Genomic DNA, 17,960 nt, shown 5'->3' with positions numbered 1-17,960 from the left:
GGAGCTGGTTGGGGCGGTGAAGGCGGTGCGAAGCGGCGCGCCGGAGGCCGGCAGAGGCGGGGATGGCCGGTGGTGGCGGAGAGGCGGGCCTGGGCGGGGCGGAGTCCGGTAGGGCCAGGGCTGGCCGGCAGCGGGGGAGGGGCGGAGCTAGGTGGGCCGCCGACGGTGGGGCTGGAGAGGAGGGGATGGAGCTGGGTGGGACGGCGACGGCGGGTCGGAGTCCGGTGCGGGCGGGGCTGGCCAGCGGCGGGGGAGGGGCGGAGCTGGGTAGGGCGCCGACGGCAGGGCGGAGTCTGGCGGGGGCGGGGCTGGTCGGAGGCGGAGTGGGCGGCGGGGTCGGGAGGAGTGCGGGGCGGCGGGGTCGGGAGGAGTGCGGGAGATGGGGGAGACGGGAGAGACGACCGGATAGGAATAAGTGCAGCCATTTGGCTGCGTGCTTGAACCGCAGCCGAACGGCTGGGCTGTACAGCAACAGCTGCAGCCGGTCCAAAAAGTTTAAGCGAACATGCCCTTTTTTTTTGTCCACGCCGCCACTCGACTTGCTCCCCTCCGTCGACACCCAGCCAATCTTCAACAATGACAGTAAGCTAACCTAAACCTCTTTCTCCGTCTTCAGCGGCTCCCCGCTGCCAAATCTGCACTGCCTCCCGCTGTGCGCTAGCCTGTTAACTTGTGACATTCCTAACCCTACCCCATCCATTTGATTTGTTCTTCACCTCCGGTGACCAGAGACGTCACCACCACCCTGTCCCCTATGGCAAGCTAGCTTGGTACTGGCAGCCTTCACTCTAGGCCTCAAGATTTGAGGAGGCATCCCTAGAGCCGCAAGACCCCAACCCTGAATCCCAACTATTGACCTTTTCTTCTTTGCAAAAGGAAACCAAGTGTTTTTTTAGTGTTCCATATTCCCGCTAAATCTGTTTGAGTTTAGGATTGTTGAACCTGACACATCTTGCAAGTAGTTGTTATATTTAATTTATTACCATGGATACTTATATATGATAGCTAGTTTTTTCAAACCCATCTCCAATGTCTCTTTCATGAAACTACCCATATGCCGTCATCACTTGATTGTCTTTCCATTTTTTGCGTGAAATTTGCATTGTTCACACCTTGCATCCAGACTCTATAAAATTCGGAATTAGCACTTAATGGTTTTTCTGTTGGGAAAAATAGATATTTATGCCTTTATGCATTAGGTCTTTATTATTGGATTATATGTTGGATTGCATGATGTTTTTTGCTACTTTCATGATGTTGCCTTGAAATTTCCTGGTTACTCTAAAATTGAGAATTTCTTTGTAGGCACTAGTTACTAACTGTTGCCGATGATGCTTGTAGGTTACGGATGGAGACCAAGAAAACCATGAAGATATCATCATGCAACATGAGCAAGTTGGTTGTCGGTCGAACTGGTACAAAGGTTTCAATAATAGATACAAGTTATGAGCTTTATCCCAAACGTTATATTAGCAAAGTTAGTTTTGAAGGGAAATGCCAGAAGAAGTCCATGAAAACAATGAGTGGATCATCAAGCAACAAGGGCAAGTTGCTTGATGACATGGACATGTCAGAAGTAGAGCCAAGTGTTGGATTTTATCCAGAACATTTAAATGAAGTTGAGATATCCGTCCCTCATCCTGATGTGCCAAATGGGGACCACGGCTTGCCTGATTCTACGAGGTATGAGGTGGACGATACATCCAATGCACCATCACCCTTCCAGAGATCGATACTTGACCATCTAAGTAGCCTGGATGATCCAGAAATAGAACCAAGTTATAAACGTCTCATGGAATGTTTAAGCAAAGATGAGAATGCATTTACGTATGATGTGCCAAGCGGGGACCATGTCGTGCCTTCTTCAAAGAATTTGAATGGTCATGATTTAGTCTGCACAACTGATGAGCACGGACGTGTACTTTACATCGAACCTTCTGATATAAAAGTAAGTTTTCTTCTCAATAACTTATGATGTTCTCGTTATATGATGCTGTTTAATTATTTAATAGCTGGCATGCAAAAATAATCAAGGAGCTCCTCCATTGGTAGAGAACTCGGTATTAGTCCCGGTTGGTAGGATGCAAATATCCCGAAAATCCATCCGGGATAAACCAACCGAGATAAAAGGGGGGGTCTTTTGTCCCGGGTCACTCAACCGTAATACCAACCGGGACAAAACAGGTCACCATGCCAGGCGTTGCAAAAAAAATCCCGGGAGGGGCCCCCCACACGCGCACGTCACAAGTCACACGATTTTTCACGCGAAATATGCGCGTGCGCGCTGCGTGGGATTCGAACCCACAACCTCCAGCCTCGCGTGTAGCTTCCTTGCCATCCCACCTACACAGCACATCTAACTATATAGTGGATGCAATCCTTTTGTATTAACTCGTGGGGGATCCCTTTATCCCAGTTGGTATTACAAACCGGGATAAAAGGGTTCGAGGGATTTAGTCCTCTTTCAGCCACCCCGTTGGTGACCCTTTTATCTCGGTTTGAAACACCAACCGGGATAAAAGGGGGGTCTTTTATCCCGGTTGGTGTTTCAAATCGGGATAAAAGGCCTCTCAGGGTCTTTTTTTTTTCCATTAGCCTTTGCAACCAGGATAAAAGGTCCCGGTTGGTGAGCCTCCCACCAGTGACCAAGCTTTGGTCCCGGTTGGTGAACCTTTTGTCCCGAGCCAACTTTAAACCGGGATAAAATGGGGCGCATAAAAGGTGAGTTCTGTTCTTAGCTATGGTGGCTCCTCTATGTTTGATGAAAAACTCAATGTTTTTTTAAGTCGTCCATATGATCAGAATGAACATGAAGAGCTTTGGAGGAAAGCTACCCGACAAAAGATCTATGCTTCAGGAAAAGTTGGTCGATCCTACCTTGATTACCACCCAGGTAATTTAGTCAGTTTGGGGGTTTTCAAAATTACTTAGTTAGGACGATGGCAACTGTTTTTAGCTTAATTATTGTGCGGTGATTAAAATTCTATTTGGACTAAGACTCAAGAAAGGTGTGCCATTAGGACTTCTAGTTTTACAAGCACTTGAGCAGTGTATGGTATTATGCTCCCATCATCTAAAGTAACAGTGGAATTTCGAAATTGGAGTTTTATTCCTTCACTCCATGGATCATTGACATCCATTTGGAAGTTAGCAAGCTTGGTTGTCTCACACAGTCACACTAGTTTATAACCACATTAAAATGATGCAGTAGCTTCACCTTATTGATCTGTATGGTATTATTCTCCCATCATCTAAAGTAATAGTGGAATTTCGAAATTTAAGTTTTATTCCTTTACTCTATGGATCATCGACATCCATTTGGAACTTAGCAAGCTAGCTTGGTTGTCTCACACTAGTTTATAACCACAATAAAATGATATATAGCATACCACATCGAACAAGAAACCTTGGTTTTATTTTTACTCGAGGCTTTCTTCTATGAACTGAGATCTAGATTATTAACTTCACTGCATGGTGCCTATTTGACACAACATAAATATATTCACATTAGGGAATAGAGCATTAACTTATGGTCCTCTTAGCAGTTTTGAAGGCTCTTGTTTCATTGCTTTATTAACCTAAAAAAATGCAAGAAGAGAGTAATTGGTTTGTTGCATATAGTACTTCGTGAGCAAAACTGATGTTTGGTAAATCATGCAGATCTTGCTGTGCAAATAAAGTCAGCTGGCCGTGATGAGAGACTGAGCCTACTGAGAAAATTCTTCTTCTGGTTCAAGGTGATTGTTACAAATAACGCTTGATGACCATCTTGATTGTGTCTTTAATTTTGTTTAGTCTTTTGCTGTTTCCTTCGTGAAGGTGAAGTAACAGCATGTCATGTCGGCATTAGTGTTGATTATGGGCAGGGGTGGATCTGAGGCCAAAGATTAGAGGGGGCTCATCTTCCCCTTCTTCCTCCCTCCTCTCTTTCCCTTCTTCTTCCTCCTCCTTTTCTTCTTCCTTCTTTTCATCTATGGCTGAAATTTGTAGGGGGATGCTTTGAAGGGCTCTATGGGATCCATGGGGTAGAGGGGCTCCAGCCCCCCAGCCCCCGCGTTGGATCCACCCCTATTATGGGATGGCATGATTTGTATGCCGTGTAAATAGGCTAGCTTAATAATCCATGAGTTACACTAATTTTTCTCTTTAAATACTCATATAATGCAAGGAGAAAAGCTGCCCGGTTAGTGCAACACCAAACTCAATTGTTCATTTCTTTTTGTGTGCGCGCCTTCCAAGTCCGCCGGGGGTGAGTTTCACGGTAAACTCTAACAGTGATGTTTACTGACCTTTCCTTTTAGAGAACATGTATAGTCTTTGTATTATAGCTTTGCATTATGAACGAGAAAGAAACTGAATGCAGAGATTTGCGCTTATTTCACTCATTCAATGTTGGAATGGTTTTCCCTTGATTCTTTCATATAAACTGAGTAAATTACATGCAGGTTACTTTTTGGTTTACTTTATCTCAATGCCATCCAAACTTGCCTAGTGCAATCTTGGTTAAAAGAAGGCTGTAATAATGTATTTAGCATTTTACATATAGACATAAAAAGACAATCAGTTTGGCTGTCACTCTATTTCTTGCTTCACATCAGATATATGTTACCAAGTGTATCACCATTTCAGATCTGCCGACATTCCTTTTTTCTGTTGACTTGTTATGTTGAAGGCATATCAGACTAAAGGCAAACCTTCTCTCTCTCTGCAGAACTTATGCCATGATGGAGCCTACAAGCCATGGATGCCCAAGACAGCCTATGAGTATGAGCCAGGGCAAGCGTTCGAGGTGCGCCGGGATGAGGCCCGCGGGTGAGCCAGTGAGCTGAGATCTGCACTCATTGCGTCTCTGATCTGTTTTGATGCATATGTCACGGTTGTGGCAATGCTTAGTATCAGAAGTTGCGTTTGGACTCGAGTAATCTTTCCGGTGTAGGCTCTGCTTCTGTAGATCGCCTGGGATGCTCGTTTTGGTTTTGGAACTCACTGAGCTTGGATTCAGTCAGTCTTCAGACTTGTGCCTCCTGCAGCTGTGCTGCTGCAAGGTTTCGTGGCCTTCGAAGTAGATGATGTTGTGATAAAATGAACCTATGGCTATTGCTGTGTGTTGAATGCGTTTACCCAATTTGAGTTTTCTTCTTTTTAATATAATCGGCAGCCCTCCTGCCTGGTTTGTTTAAAAAAAATACTTTTATTCATAGAGTCAACCAATCTATTATCTTCATAATTTTATTGTTTAGGAGTGTTTACCAAAAACTTCAGCTATTTTTCTATCACCCGTCCGCCATGAATTTTTATACAATCAATCTCGTTTTTTGTGTGACAAGAGAAATAGTGGGTGAAAATATTCTTTTTGCAGAGAAAAAACTAGTGTAATGATGAAGAGTGAAAAAAACGAGCAAAAAATACAGACCTAGCCGATCTTTTGCAGAAAAAAGCGCGGCAGCCCATGAGCCTCGTGATTGACTCCTCCCAGTTCGACGCGTAATATTGTACCGGAAGTTGTATTTGGACTCGAATCTTTCTGGTCAGCTGAACATCTTTTAAGGATGGTTTCTGAAATTACTGAGAATGTAATCTTTCAAACTAGTACTGAGCATGCAATCTTCAGACTATTGTATCTTGCAGCAGAACGTCGTAGCAGTTGAAAGTTGGAAGAGCTGCTTGAGGCTTTGATCGGTCGAAACGGGGGGCGGTGGACCTGTGGTTTATCGCAAGCAGGCGCGGCGCGCGCTGAGTCGCTGAGAGGTCCAGTGGTTTATCGCGCGGCTCGGATTCGAATCTCGGGCCCCATTTGTACAATTGGGTGGGCCCGCAAAGTTTTGGGGGGAGAGCCCAGGTGACCTGATAAAATTATGGCCCACGTGAGCCCAGAGAACTTCTCTCCCAGTTTTCCCTCCTCTCAAGCAAACCTTGTCAGCACCGGTCGCATGCCGACATGCGAACGTAAACAAACCCCCCCCCCCCCCCCCCCCCCCCCCACCCCAACCCCACCCCCTCCCCCCAAAAAAAAAAAACACGCCACGCCCACGCTAGCCGTTTCCATAATTCCATTTCCGGCCCTGCAATCCTGCACCGGCGCGAAAGCACCCTGACCTCCCTTCCCTCCATGGCGGCCTCTCCTTTACTCCTCGGTCCATGGAAATCCACTAGTGCCATCACCTCCGGCATAAAGATCCCCCGCAATTTCAGCAGAAAGCTCACGGGGAGGAGGAAGAAGAAGGGAGTGGTGCCGGCTGGTGTCGCTTCTTCGTTGAGCTGAGCCCTTGCTGCGTGCGGATCCCTCTGGTAGCGGAGGAGCTGAGGATGGGGCGCGGCAAGATCGAGATCAAGAGGATCGAGAACTCCACCAACCGCCAGGTGACCTTCTCCAAGCGCCGGGCCGGGCTAGTCAAGAAGGCCCGCGAGATCGGCGTGCTCTGCGACGCCGAGGTCGGCGTCGTCATCTTCTCCAGCGGCGGCAAGCTCTACGACTACTGCTCCCCCAGGACCTCGTGTGTATCCCTAGCTCTCCATTATCTTCTTGGCCTACTTTATCGTTCTTCTTTCTCTCTGTTTTTGTTATTGGAACTAATCGCAAATTAAAACGTAAAACTTCTGTCTGATCGTGCAGGCTGTCAAGGATCTTGGAGAAGTACCAGACCAACTCCGGGAAGATACTGTGGGATGAGAAGCACAAGGTGCACGCACTTCTGTTTCGTTTTCCCCCTTTCTTTGGTTTGTTTCAGTACCACGAGCAGATTAGTGGTTCAGATACTGAAGCTCCGAAATGTTTCAGAGCCTGAGTGCAGAGATCGACAGGGTCAAGAAGGAGAACGACAACATGCAGATTGAGCTCAGGTCGGTGTTTCTGTTCAAGATCTGGTTCCAATTTCTTGCTCAGTTCATGTTGTGATTGTGGTGACGCGTGCCTTGTGACGGTGCAGGCATCTGAAAGGCGAGGATCTGAACTCCCTGCAGCCCAGGGAGCTGATCGCCATCGAGGAGGCGCTCCAGAACGGGCAGACCAACCTGCGCGACAAACAGGCAATACTTCATCCGTTGGCTCCAGCTCGCATGTAGTGTAAAGTATATTAGGCCACGGTCTTGTTTCTGATGTTGGTTTCATTTCGTTGTTTTGTTGTAGATGGAGCACTGGAAGATGCACAAGAGGAATGTACGAGCTCCAAACTTGAATCCTGTCTTTATGTTCGTAAGGGCTGTCACATTGGATGTGATTATAAAACTAATTGCACAACTCCTAGGCTAAATCACGAGACGAATCTATTAAGCCTAATTAGTCCATGATTTGACAATGTGGTGCTACAGTAACCATTCACTAATGATGGAGTAATTAGGCTTAATAGATTCATCTCGCGATTTAGCCTAGGGGTTCTGCTATTAGTTTTGTAATTAGCTCATGTTTAGTCCTCCTAATTAGCATCCGAACATCCGATATGACACCCTAGTATACAAATGAGGCCTAACTGTGTAGTCTGTAGATCATGGAGAAACCATTTTTTTACTTTTTCCTTTTGATGGAAGTCGTTGAGTATTTCTAGAGTGAAAATATGTTTACAGATCCTGATAAAGAAAAAACATTACAGCTTCTGATCATTAATGGCCTTTTGTAACTGATTGCAGGGGAAGATGCTGGAGGACGAGCACAAGCTGCTGTCTTTTAGGATGGTAATTCCCCCTTCTGGATAGCAGTTGAACATTTGCTTGACCATTCCTTGTTTTCTCCTTTTCACTTCGAATCAGTATGCAAAATTCTGAACAAATTCAATGTGCTGAGCTAACTGAAGAAAACCTGCACTCCAAGCTCAGGAATTCTTCCTAGGCCATGGAAATTCTTGGTTTTAGGTCTAGTTCTAGCGCGGTTAGCTCACCTATTGGTATTCAGGCAGGATGACCATTCAGCCTTACCCTGTTACCCACCCAAGACCCAACTAACCAGATAAATCCCAAACGAATTAGTTTTCTGATTGCATTTTTCCCGTTACTACCATTTATGTGTTCTGAATCAGTGAATCTCTATGTAATGCATATTAACAATCTTCCAAAATCCACAGTAGCTCAGATTTAGTAAGAGTAACCTCATTCTGCAGTTGCTGAAAGAAACCTGAAAGCTCAGAACATAATGAGTTTTTTTCCTCTCTTGTTTTCAGGCCTACCAGCACCAACAGGATGTGGAGCTGAGCGGCGGCATGAGGGAGCTGGAGATCGGGTACCACCAGGTCCAGCACGACAGGGACTTCACTTCCCAGATGCCGTTCACCTTCCGGGTGCAGCCCAGCCACCCCAACCTGCAGGAAGACGAGTAGCGAGGCTTCTGAATCCTCCTACTATGCCGCTCTGAACTGAAGCTCTACACCTGCATCTTCTAGCTTGTGTTTCATCGTTCAGCGTTGGCTCTGTATCTTTCTTTTCATGTCAGTCTGGATGAACAATGTTGTCTTTCAATTACTCCGATGCGGTCGTGTGCGTCTCTTTTAACTTTGGTAGGCTAATGCCGGTCCATGTCCTAATGATGCCGGCATTAGGACTGAAATGTGCGATTAACTTGGTACCTTATGCTTGTTTGATCTCGGTTCTGGCTGGTGACTGATGGTCATTGGAAAACAGAAGCAGCAGAAATGGATACGATGTCGTTCCTTTGCCAACTGAATGCATTATACAAATGAATTTTAATCAAGAAACAGCAGCACTTACAATCACTACCTACATCCCTCGTAACTTTTAGCTAGATTTTGCGATCAATCAGAAAATTTCGCCCCGGTTCATCACCTGAGCATGTCCCCATTGTCTATGAACGGGGCCAGCGGGCCACTGAACGCCGGCGAGGCGCTGAAGTTGCTTCCGGCTTCGCTGAACATGAGGCTGTGCCCGTACGGCAGCGGCCTGTCCGGCAGCTCCGGCACGTCCATGTCCCCCTCCAGCATCCTCACCGCATCGCCGATGGTCGGCCGGAGCGCCACCATCACGTGCGCGCACAAGATCCCCACGAGCACGAACTTCTCCATGACCCCGCTCCGGGGGCTCTCGGCGGTGGACAGCGCCTCGTCGAGCACCTCCCTCGCCTGCCCGGCCTTGACGAGCGTCCACGCCCAGTCGGTGATCAGCACGGGCCCCGCGGGCGACGTCATGTCAAGCACGCGCCGCGCGCTCATGATCTCGAGGAGCAGGACGCCGAAGCTGTACACGTCGCTCTTCTCCGTGAGCTGCCCGTAGAGCGCGTACTCCGGCGCCAGGTAGCCGTGCGTCCCGGCGACGCGCGTCGTCAGGTGGGACTGCCCGTCGCGGCTCCGCCGGGCGAGGCCGAAGTCCGCCACGCGCGCGCGCATCTCGCCGTCGAGCAGGATGTTGGTCGCCTTGATGTCCCGGTGGTAGATCGCCGGCTTGACGCCGTAATGCAGGTACTCCAAGCCCCTCGCCACGTCCAGGATGATGCTCCGCCGCTGCGCCCAGGTCAACGGTGGCAGCTTCGCCGCCGCTTCCTTGTCCCTGTAGATGAAGTCCTCGAGCGCGCCGTTGGGCATGAAGTCGTAGACGAGGAACCTCTGCTTCCCTTCCTCGATGTCGTCGTCGGCGATGCAGCAGCCGCGAAGCGGCACCAGGTTCCGGTGCCGGAGGTGGCTGATGATCTCCACCTCGTTGGTGAACTCCTCGTCCCCGCCCTCCATGTCCGGGTCCAGCATCTTCTTGACGGCGACCACGGACCCGTCCGCCAGCACGCCGCGGTAGACGGCCCCGAACCCGCCGCGGCCGACGAGGTTGCGCTCCGCGAAGCCATTGGTGGCCTTGGCGAGCTCGGCAATGTCGAAGAGAATCGAGCCGGTGTTGGGCCGCGGGTGCGACCGCCGCTCCGCCGACCCCTCTTCACAGATCTTGGGGTTCTTCTTCTTCTTCTTGCTATTGCCATGCCTCCGCTTCCTCCAAAGAAAGAAGGCGAGGAGCGATGCGAGGAGAACGAAGGCGATTGGGATGGTGGTGGCGTAGATGGCCGCGTTGTTGGACTTGGACGGCGAGGAGGGAAGGGAGGAGAGGCCGAGGCCGAAGGCGCAGGCCGCGGTGGGTGGGTAGGTGGGACCGGCGGCGTTGGATACACCGGCGGCGTAGAGGACGGAGAGGTAGAAGCAGGATTCCGACTTGCTATCGTTGGCCGCGGCGGTGGTGAGGTGCGCGGTGGCGGCGACACCAGCCGCGTAACATTGGGAGCAGGTAGCCGGCGAGGAGAGGTCGGGGCCGCAGGAGGAGTTCAGGGCCTGGACGGAGTCGTTCCCGACGGCGGCCTCGAATTCCGCAATGGTGGAGACGCCGGCGCAGTAGGACGGGGTGATGGCGAGCTGGTCCGGGTCGGGGAAGCACTTCGGCACCAGGGACGAGCCCGGGAGGCCCGCCGGCGCGCCGGAGACCAGCTCCGAGACGCCGTCGAGGCAGGCCTCCGAGGCGGCCGCGGACGGGAGGCGGAACCGGCCCGTGGCGCGGAGGCGCTCGGCGAGGCCGATGCCGAGCAGGGAGAGCAGCGTCTGGCAGCAGGCCGTCATGTTGGGCGCCGCCCCCGCGCACGGCGTCGGGTCCCACGGGAACGTGCGCACGTAGCCCAGGTCGAGCGGGCACGGCTCCGACGTCGCGTTCCCTCCGCCGCCGCCGCCCGCCCCCGCGGCACGCGCCGGCGAGTCGACGAGCAAGAGGAGGACGACGAGGAGCGAAAGAGGCCTGAGCATCTTCGGGCTCGGCATTTCCGGGAGCGGTTGGCGCGCGCCCGGCTGCGAGTGGCGGAGGAGCAGGAGCTCTGCTCCTTCTCGGCTGACGTCGGGGGCGGAGAGTGAGACAAGGAGTGGTAAAATGGGGCGGCGGCTAAGCCATTGCGTGCACGAGTTCTTTATCCGCCTTTAATATCGCGCGCGGATTTTTTTTGTGCGGTCCGCGGAGTATGACGGGTGGGGTCGGGTAGGTGGTCGTGGGCGTCGGATTGAAGGGGACGTGGTTGGGAAGGCGTGCGCCGGCTCGCCGGAAGGCCGCAGGAAATGAGTGGCCGGGCAGGTGGTCGACGACCGCGGTTGTGGTGGCGGGGAGAACGCAATCACGTCTTGTGAGTTGTGCCAGCGGTTCGGGTGACGTGGCGTTGATTTGGGGGGCTGCATGGTGACGTGTCAAACATGGGTAGCGGCTAATTGTGGGAGCATATTCCAAAATTTTAAAAGGTGAGCACGCTCATATGTTGTACAATTAGAGCAGTTTCGCAAAAATATTTTAAACTAAAATGCGACGTAACAATGTTTTCGAAAAAATAACAATATAAGAACACTTTATAAAAGATATATTTCGGATTAATTTGTTTTGATGAAGGAAACTTTCAATAGCTTATGTCGAATAACTTTCATCAATAGGTGACTCAGCGTAGCTCAGCTGGTGAGGTTCCTTTGTGTTGTAACCTGTCCATCAGGATTCGAGTTCTCGTATTTTCCTAAATTTATTCCAGGATTTAACGGGCGCTATTCTTTTAGTGGTAAATTTATTCCAGGATTTAACTGGCGTTATTCTTTTAGCCGATATGCACATCGACAGTGATGCGCTAGTAGTGACTTCGTCAATCCTGAAGATTTGCCGGCTCAGTCTTCCGGAGGTGCTCATGGGGTAGTATTACGTGCGTGTGTTCGTAGGAGCGAGTGTCCATACGTGTTTGTGAGCGTCTACATCTATGTGATTTGAAAAAAAAAACTTTCATCAATAGAGAATACTTTTAAAAACCACTGCTGATGAAGAACATTCTTCACCATGTGGGATCTCCAAAACCAGAGACATTTTTTGTCACGTAGGATCTCCAAAACTATAGACAGATCTAGCATTGGTCTGGAGCGACCCTAAATCCTAAGTACTCCCTCCATTCTTTTTTACATGTCACATTAGGTTTGTCGTAAGTCAAACTTGTCCAATTTTAACCAAATTTATAGAAAAATAGAGCAACATCTATAACATCAAATTTGTTTCATTAAATTCATCATGGAATATATTTTGATTGTGTATATATTTGCTAGTATAGATGTTGTTATATTTTTATATAAAATTGGTCAAAATTGGATAACTTTAACTTAGGACAAACCAAATGTGACATGTAGAAAAACTAGAGGGAGTATGCTGGAAGTTTTCTTCTGAAAATAACAAATTTCTATTATAATACATATGTACACCATTGTATTTAAAGGATGACCATGGTTGTTTGATTTTTTTGAGCTATCCTTCGTTCTCCAAACTACTCCTAACATTCCAAATTACTGGTTCTTTTGACTTTTCTAGATTCATAAATAATTTGGGATGGAGGGAGTACAAGTTTACATGAATATAAAGCAACTAATATACTCCATCATTTTACTACGTTTGTCTATGGCGTCAATTAATTCCATAATGTTCATTTTTATATAAAAAAGAGGAAAGGATAACTCCTCCCCCAAACTTTACTTGCTCATGAAAAATAAAGAGCACAACAGCCATAGTGAAACATGGGGAGTCGTAGCATTATATTAAAAATAAAGCGATGGATGGAGGGGGATTCTTTTTACATGGTAAAAGACTATATAACAAGCAAAGTCAAAGCTAAAATTGAAGGTTGTTTGTCAAATAGAAGGTATAACCACACTGCCTGAGGATGTTCCAATACCTTTGTGGTCATGTTTGGATGATATCTACCATAGAAAATAGTATTGAGTAATTGTGTTCCTTGATTTGTAATGTAGTACGTTCCTTTTATTTTAGCGACATGGTTATTTAATTCATACTTTTATAGATAAAGAATATAACTCCCGAACTCTAGATCAACTAGTGATGCATACAGCTATTAAATGTCACATACACCTAAATAGGTGTGTACCAGAATTTGTGCATATAGTTCATGTTTAGGTCAAAAACCTATCTTGTGGTTTCATTTTGAGTTGTTGCTCTAGGTTAGGTGGTTACATATTATACATATTTAAATAATAAAATATTTTCCAACCAAACAACAAACACGGCATGACCATGTACTTGTATATAAGAAAAAAAATGAAATAATATGTAACATGCTTGATCAAGCATTCTTCTAATAAACTACGTGAAAGGATCTAGAATGTTGACTAGTGAGGGGGTGAATAGTCAAACCTGAAAATTGTACACAACTTTGAACAATTTTATCAGAAATCTGCAGATTCTTCGGAGATTTACAAGATTGAACTACAACTTTATGAAATGCTTGACCAAAAGTAAATCGTCAAATATAGGTTATGCAACAGGCTATACTGAGCCTTAGGGACAAGATAAAAGAGCTAGCAACCTTCTAGAAAAGTAAACCGAGCATAAACCCTAGAAATATGTTCTATGCTTGAATATGAACGAAATGAAGAACAACAAGCACAAGAGACACAAGGATTTGTTTACCGGAGTTCAGCTCCACACTTGAAGCCTATGTCTCCATTGAGGAACCCACAAAGGGTGGGCTTTTCACACCTAAGCCACTTTTCTCACTCTAGCGACCACAAAGATCAAGCTAGATTCACTTACACAATTGTCGGGGTAATACAAACTTCCCGTAGGCAACCACAAGCTTGGATGCTCCATGGGCAACGCCTAGCCGGCTAGGATCTTGAAGCTCTAAGAGTAACAAATACGAAATCACCAGCTTAACGAAGAACAAGGTGTTCAAGAGATAGGAAATCAGCTCACTAGCACTCTCCCTTGCTCTCTCTCTCTCTCTAATCCCTCCTTAAATCCCCACCAAATCTCACCAAGAATGCCAAAGGGGAGTAAAGAGGGGGGCTTTCAATGTTTCTGAACATCTCAGCACAAAGTTAGGTCAAGAGAGTTACTGTGGGAGAGGGTGAGAGGGTATTTATACCCGTTCACTGAAAACTAGCCGTTGGAATGTTAAGTTCTAGAGATTTTCGAAACTTTCTCCGGAGACTTCGGAACTTCCACTGAAAGTTTTGGAACTATCAAATCAGCACCATTCTAAGTATTTCCCAAATGAAGTGCAGGTGCAAGGTGTCTCTCATAGGTTGGTTATGTCATCTTGAGCACTTTTTTTAACGTAAAGACCAAAGATTACGCATCCCTCTTAATAGTACGGCATTTCTATACTTACATTCAAACCGAAAATACATTTAGCCTTTCAAGGTATGCCCCGTATTCATTCATTTCCATTTTGAGGGTCATCTACAAGTGCTACATGTCCACCAATCCTTTTAAACCTGCTCATGCACTTGAAAGTTCATTAGAAACTTAAGCTTGTATCATTAATTCACCAAAACCCACTTAGGGGACCAAGATACTCTTCACTACCGGAAGTTCATTTGAAAATAGACATTACAATAGGGGTAATTAGATATCATCAATAACACAACTAGTAAATAGAGTATCATATTTATAATTTTTTCTAATACTATGCAACTAAAAAGGCTTAGGGCACATGCCCCTTCCCGTGTTCTTGTACACACTAGCAAGTTATTGTATAAAATGCCTTACCCCTTCCCGTTCCTGTGCACGCTAGCAAGTTATTGTATAAAAGTTTGAGGATACCATACAAACTTAAGTCATGTTTATATTCATGTACTGATGGATGCAAGTGCTAGACTTTTATACTGACTCATCTTAGCCGAAGTGCCAAGTTCTAAGACGTTGTCTAAACTTTAGCTGAGAGAGATGAGCTAATGAGTGCTAATAGAAATTAACATTTTGAAAAAAGACCAAATACCCCCTCCCCCAACTTTGTGGAGGAGGGAGGGAGAAATAGGAAGAACTGTGATATCATATAGACTTTAGTTCCATCCATTAACCATGTCTCCAAATAGAATGGGCTAAAGTTTAGCCTTTAGCTTTAGCTCATCCAAATTGAACCTTATCTAGACTTAAGAGATCAAAAAATTGCTTATATTAAAGCATCCATTGCATCTTCCTAGTAAGATTTGTAACCTGTGATTCCACTTGATCTTAAAAATACCCAAATGAACAAGTATGAAGCTAAAAAATTGTCACCACTAATGTGTGTATTGTGTTGAGGAGTATTATGGACTATACTTACAATGTGTTAACAATATGTTGTCTTTACAACAATTGTGCGATTATCAACATTCTAGTATTTGAGATTTGAGTCTATTCGATCAAGATATCGCACTACTCTCCTTTATTTTATGTCTCGTTTGTTTTTCTTCCCCAACAACTCAAGCAACTCATAAGTGATGACAACATATCACACCTTTATCATAAAATATTTAATTGGAGACTTCTTATGAAGTTTTCACGTTGATCCTAACAAGACAAATTAAAGGGAAAACATAAATCCTAAAAATTCTCACAAAAATTAAAAAACATCTGCCCTTAAATTTACATCTAATTTACCGCCATTAGCTTTTATTTAAGATAATTTAAAGTAATTTTCAAAATTTGAATATGAATTACATATGTATGTTCTTATTAAAATTTTATTTAAAACATGCTGAATATATAATTTTAAATTATCTATTTTTATCATCGTTAATATGGAAAATAATAACTTAAAGTATATATGCATGATATGTATCACTATTTAGATCATGTATGCATATATAGAGGAAGAAATGAGCGTATGGATTTCTATTTAGAAACACAATTCAAACTAAAGGTTAATTTAAACTTAAACATATACAGAGATGCAATCATGCAATGCAAAAAAGAAAAGACACTATGAATATCTGTGAAAAGGTCTATAAGTTAATTACCAAATAAAGTCAATTACAACTGGATAAAGATGACTATGCAGCTTATGTGTATTGCGTGTTAGAATTTTTTAAGGAAAAAGTTGAAATTACTCCCTTCAAGTATAGTGAAAGTCTAAACTATGTTTTTGTTCAATTTACCCCTTAAACTATGCAATTTGGTTCAACTTACCCCATAATGCAATTTGTACGTTTTGTTTATCCATACACAAGTTGAATTTTAATTTCATACTTTGTAGGGTGGTAGTGGACATCATAATCTTTATTAAAAGAATATTTTATGAATTTTTATCATTATTTTTTATATATTTTTGTATCTCAAGGATAAATTTTATTATTAAATATCATACCCTACCAAAATAATGATAAAAAAATTATGATATATTTTTCTAACATGTCTTATGATGTCTGCTATCATCTTACAAAATTTGAACTTAAGACTCCACTTGTGCATGGAGAAAAAAAGATAAATTATGTTAAGGGGTAAATTGAACCAAATGGCATAGTTTAGGGGGTAAAGTGAACCAAAAAATACTTTAGGGGGTTATCCAGACATTGGTTACACTTGAGGGTAGGAATTCAGAGTTTTTCCAATATTTAATAAATGAATATGTGTTCTAATTTTTTCAAATATATTTAATAAGGAAAAAGTCCATTTTTGACCATCCACTATTGCCTCAATTTGGTTTCAATCACTGAAAAAAACCAGTAATCTTTGACCACCTAACTGTTAAAACCGTCCATGTTTGACTATTTATGATTTTAGTTGGTGGTTTAGCTGACGTGGATGACATGTGGCAGTAGGACCCACACATTAGTGTTATCTTCGTCCTCTCCCACCCTTCTCCCTCTAACCGCTCACCTCGCCACACATCCCTTCATCCCCGCGTCGGCCACCCACTAGGCAAGCTCTGACCCTCCTTGACTCCACCCGCGTGCGCCACCTCTCGCCCCCGCACGTGGCGAGCTCTGACCCTGCACTGGCCATCCCGGCGAGTGGCGAGCTCCTACTCGCCTCCACCCCACGCCTATGATCGCATCCCGATCGGCTCCGCAATGAGGGCCCAATGGCGATGCCCCGCTTGCACTTGCGCCGGTGGCTGCCATTGACCTCACCTCATGCTGGTAACCTGTGGCGAGCTCGCGCTATTCCCCCGCCCTGCGGCAGCCCCCCCCCCCCTCCGCCCCCCCTTCATGCTGCAGCTCGTCGTGAAGCTCAGCCTCGGCCCTTGCTAGCAGCCGCCTCGCTCACCGCCTTCGCCCGTGCTAGTCATCGCGCTCCTGCCTCCTTCTACTCCGACCAGGGCCGATCCTGAGATTTGGGAGGACCGGGGCAAAAGTAAAACTCGGGACCCTTTAATACAAATATTATAACAAATATATATGGAATGTTACCAATAAATACTTAAATGTATCTAAAAGCAATATTCATATCAAATAATTATACATATTATCTTAAAAGTTGCTTCTAACATTCCTCGTTGCAAAGTCACTTATGATAGGGTTGATGTCAATCTTATCCAACAATTTCTTCTCGATGCATAATGTTGCCAAACCATTTAACCTCTCTTGAGTCATTGCTGACCTCAAATAGTTCCTCAGTAACTTCAACTTTGAAAAACTTTAGTCAGCCGATGCGACAGTCACAGGCACAGTAAATAAGAGTCGGTAAGCAATTAAGATATTAGGATAACAATCCACATCTCTAACATGCTCAAAAATCTCCATAGCAGACATTACACCATCTAGCAAAGTGAATTTCATAATCTTTAATTCATAAATAAGATCATATACCTCAACATCAGATGAACCATCAAAAGAAAAAGTTTTTGCAAATTTAGTGCAACATTCTTCAAGATTATTATCATTTAATGACTTCAAAGTACTTGAGCTCATAAAAAATCTAAATATATCTTTAAACACCATGAATTCTTCAAATCTGTTCTTCAAAGAAGCGATCGCCATATCAACCAAAATAAAAAAAATATTCAACTTCAAAAGCATTCTCAGCTTCAAGAATTTCTTCTTGGCAATTACTTTCATCAAATTGTTTCTTCCTCGTAGCACGACGTGTTTCTGGAAATGATACCTCTACACCCATGTCTATTGCAATACCTTTGGTGATGATCAGACTAGAAGAAAACCTCTCATTTCTGTAATTCTCAAAGTATTGCGTTATACCTTGTATTTGCTTCAAAGTAGAGTCAATGCACATGGCTGGTGATTGCAACTTCTTGCTCACTTTATTTACAG

General features: G+C 45.2%; 2 protein-coding genes across 2 annotated transcripts; one reads left to right on the top strand and one right to left on the bottom strand.

Moving 5' to 3' along the window:
- The first annotated feature begins 6,031 nt into the window (after positions 1–6,031).
- On the top strand, positions 6,032–8,462 carry LOC117850341 (MADS-box transcription factor 4). Its single transcript, XM_034732170.2, has 7 exons — positions 6,032–6,494; positions 6,614–6,680; positions 6,779–6,840; positions 6,927–7,026; positions 7,127–7,156; positions 7,624–7,668; positions 8,151–8,462. Exons 1-7 carry the CDS (start codon positions 6,307–6,309, stop codon positions 8,304–8,306), a joined length of 648 nt encoding a protein of 215 aa, XP_034588061.1. The 5' UTR covers positions 6,032–6,306; the 3' UTR covers positions 8,307–8,462.
- LOC117850340 (probable receptor-like protein kinase At1g11050) lies at positions 7,486–10,866 on the bottom strand. Its single transcript, XM_072292774.1, has 2 exons — positions 8,770–10,866; positions 7,486–8,645 (listed from the first exon to the last, which is right to left on the bottom strand). Exons 1-2 carry the CDS (start codon positions 10,722–10,724, stop codon positions 8,594–8,596), a joined length of 2,007 nt encoding a protein of 668 aa, XP_072148875.1. The 5' UTR covers positions 10,725–10,866; the 3' UTR covers positions 7,486–8,593.
- Positions 10,867–17,960: the final 7,094 nt, after the last annotated feature.

Source organism: Setaria viridis, chromosome 3, assembly GCF_005286985.2.
Source record: "Setaria viridis chromosome 3, Setaria_viridis_v4.0, whole genome shotgun sequence".
Taxonomy (NCBI): domain Eukaryota; kingdom Viridiplantae; phylum Streptophyta; class Magnoliopsida; order Poales; family Poaceae; genus Setaria; species Setaria viridis.
The sequence above is the reverse complement of the archived record's forward strand: the minus strand, read 5'-3'. Positions and strand labels throughout refer to the sequence as shown.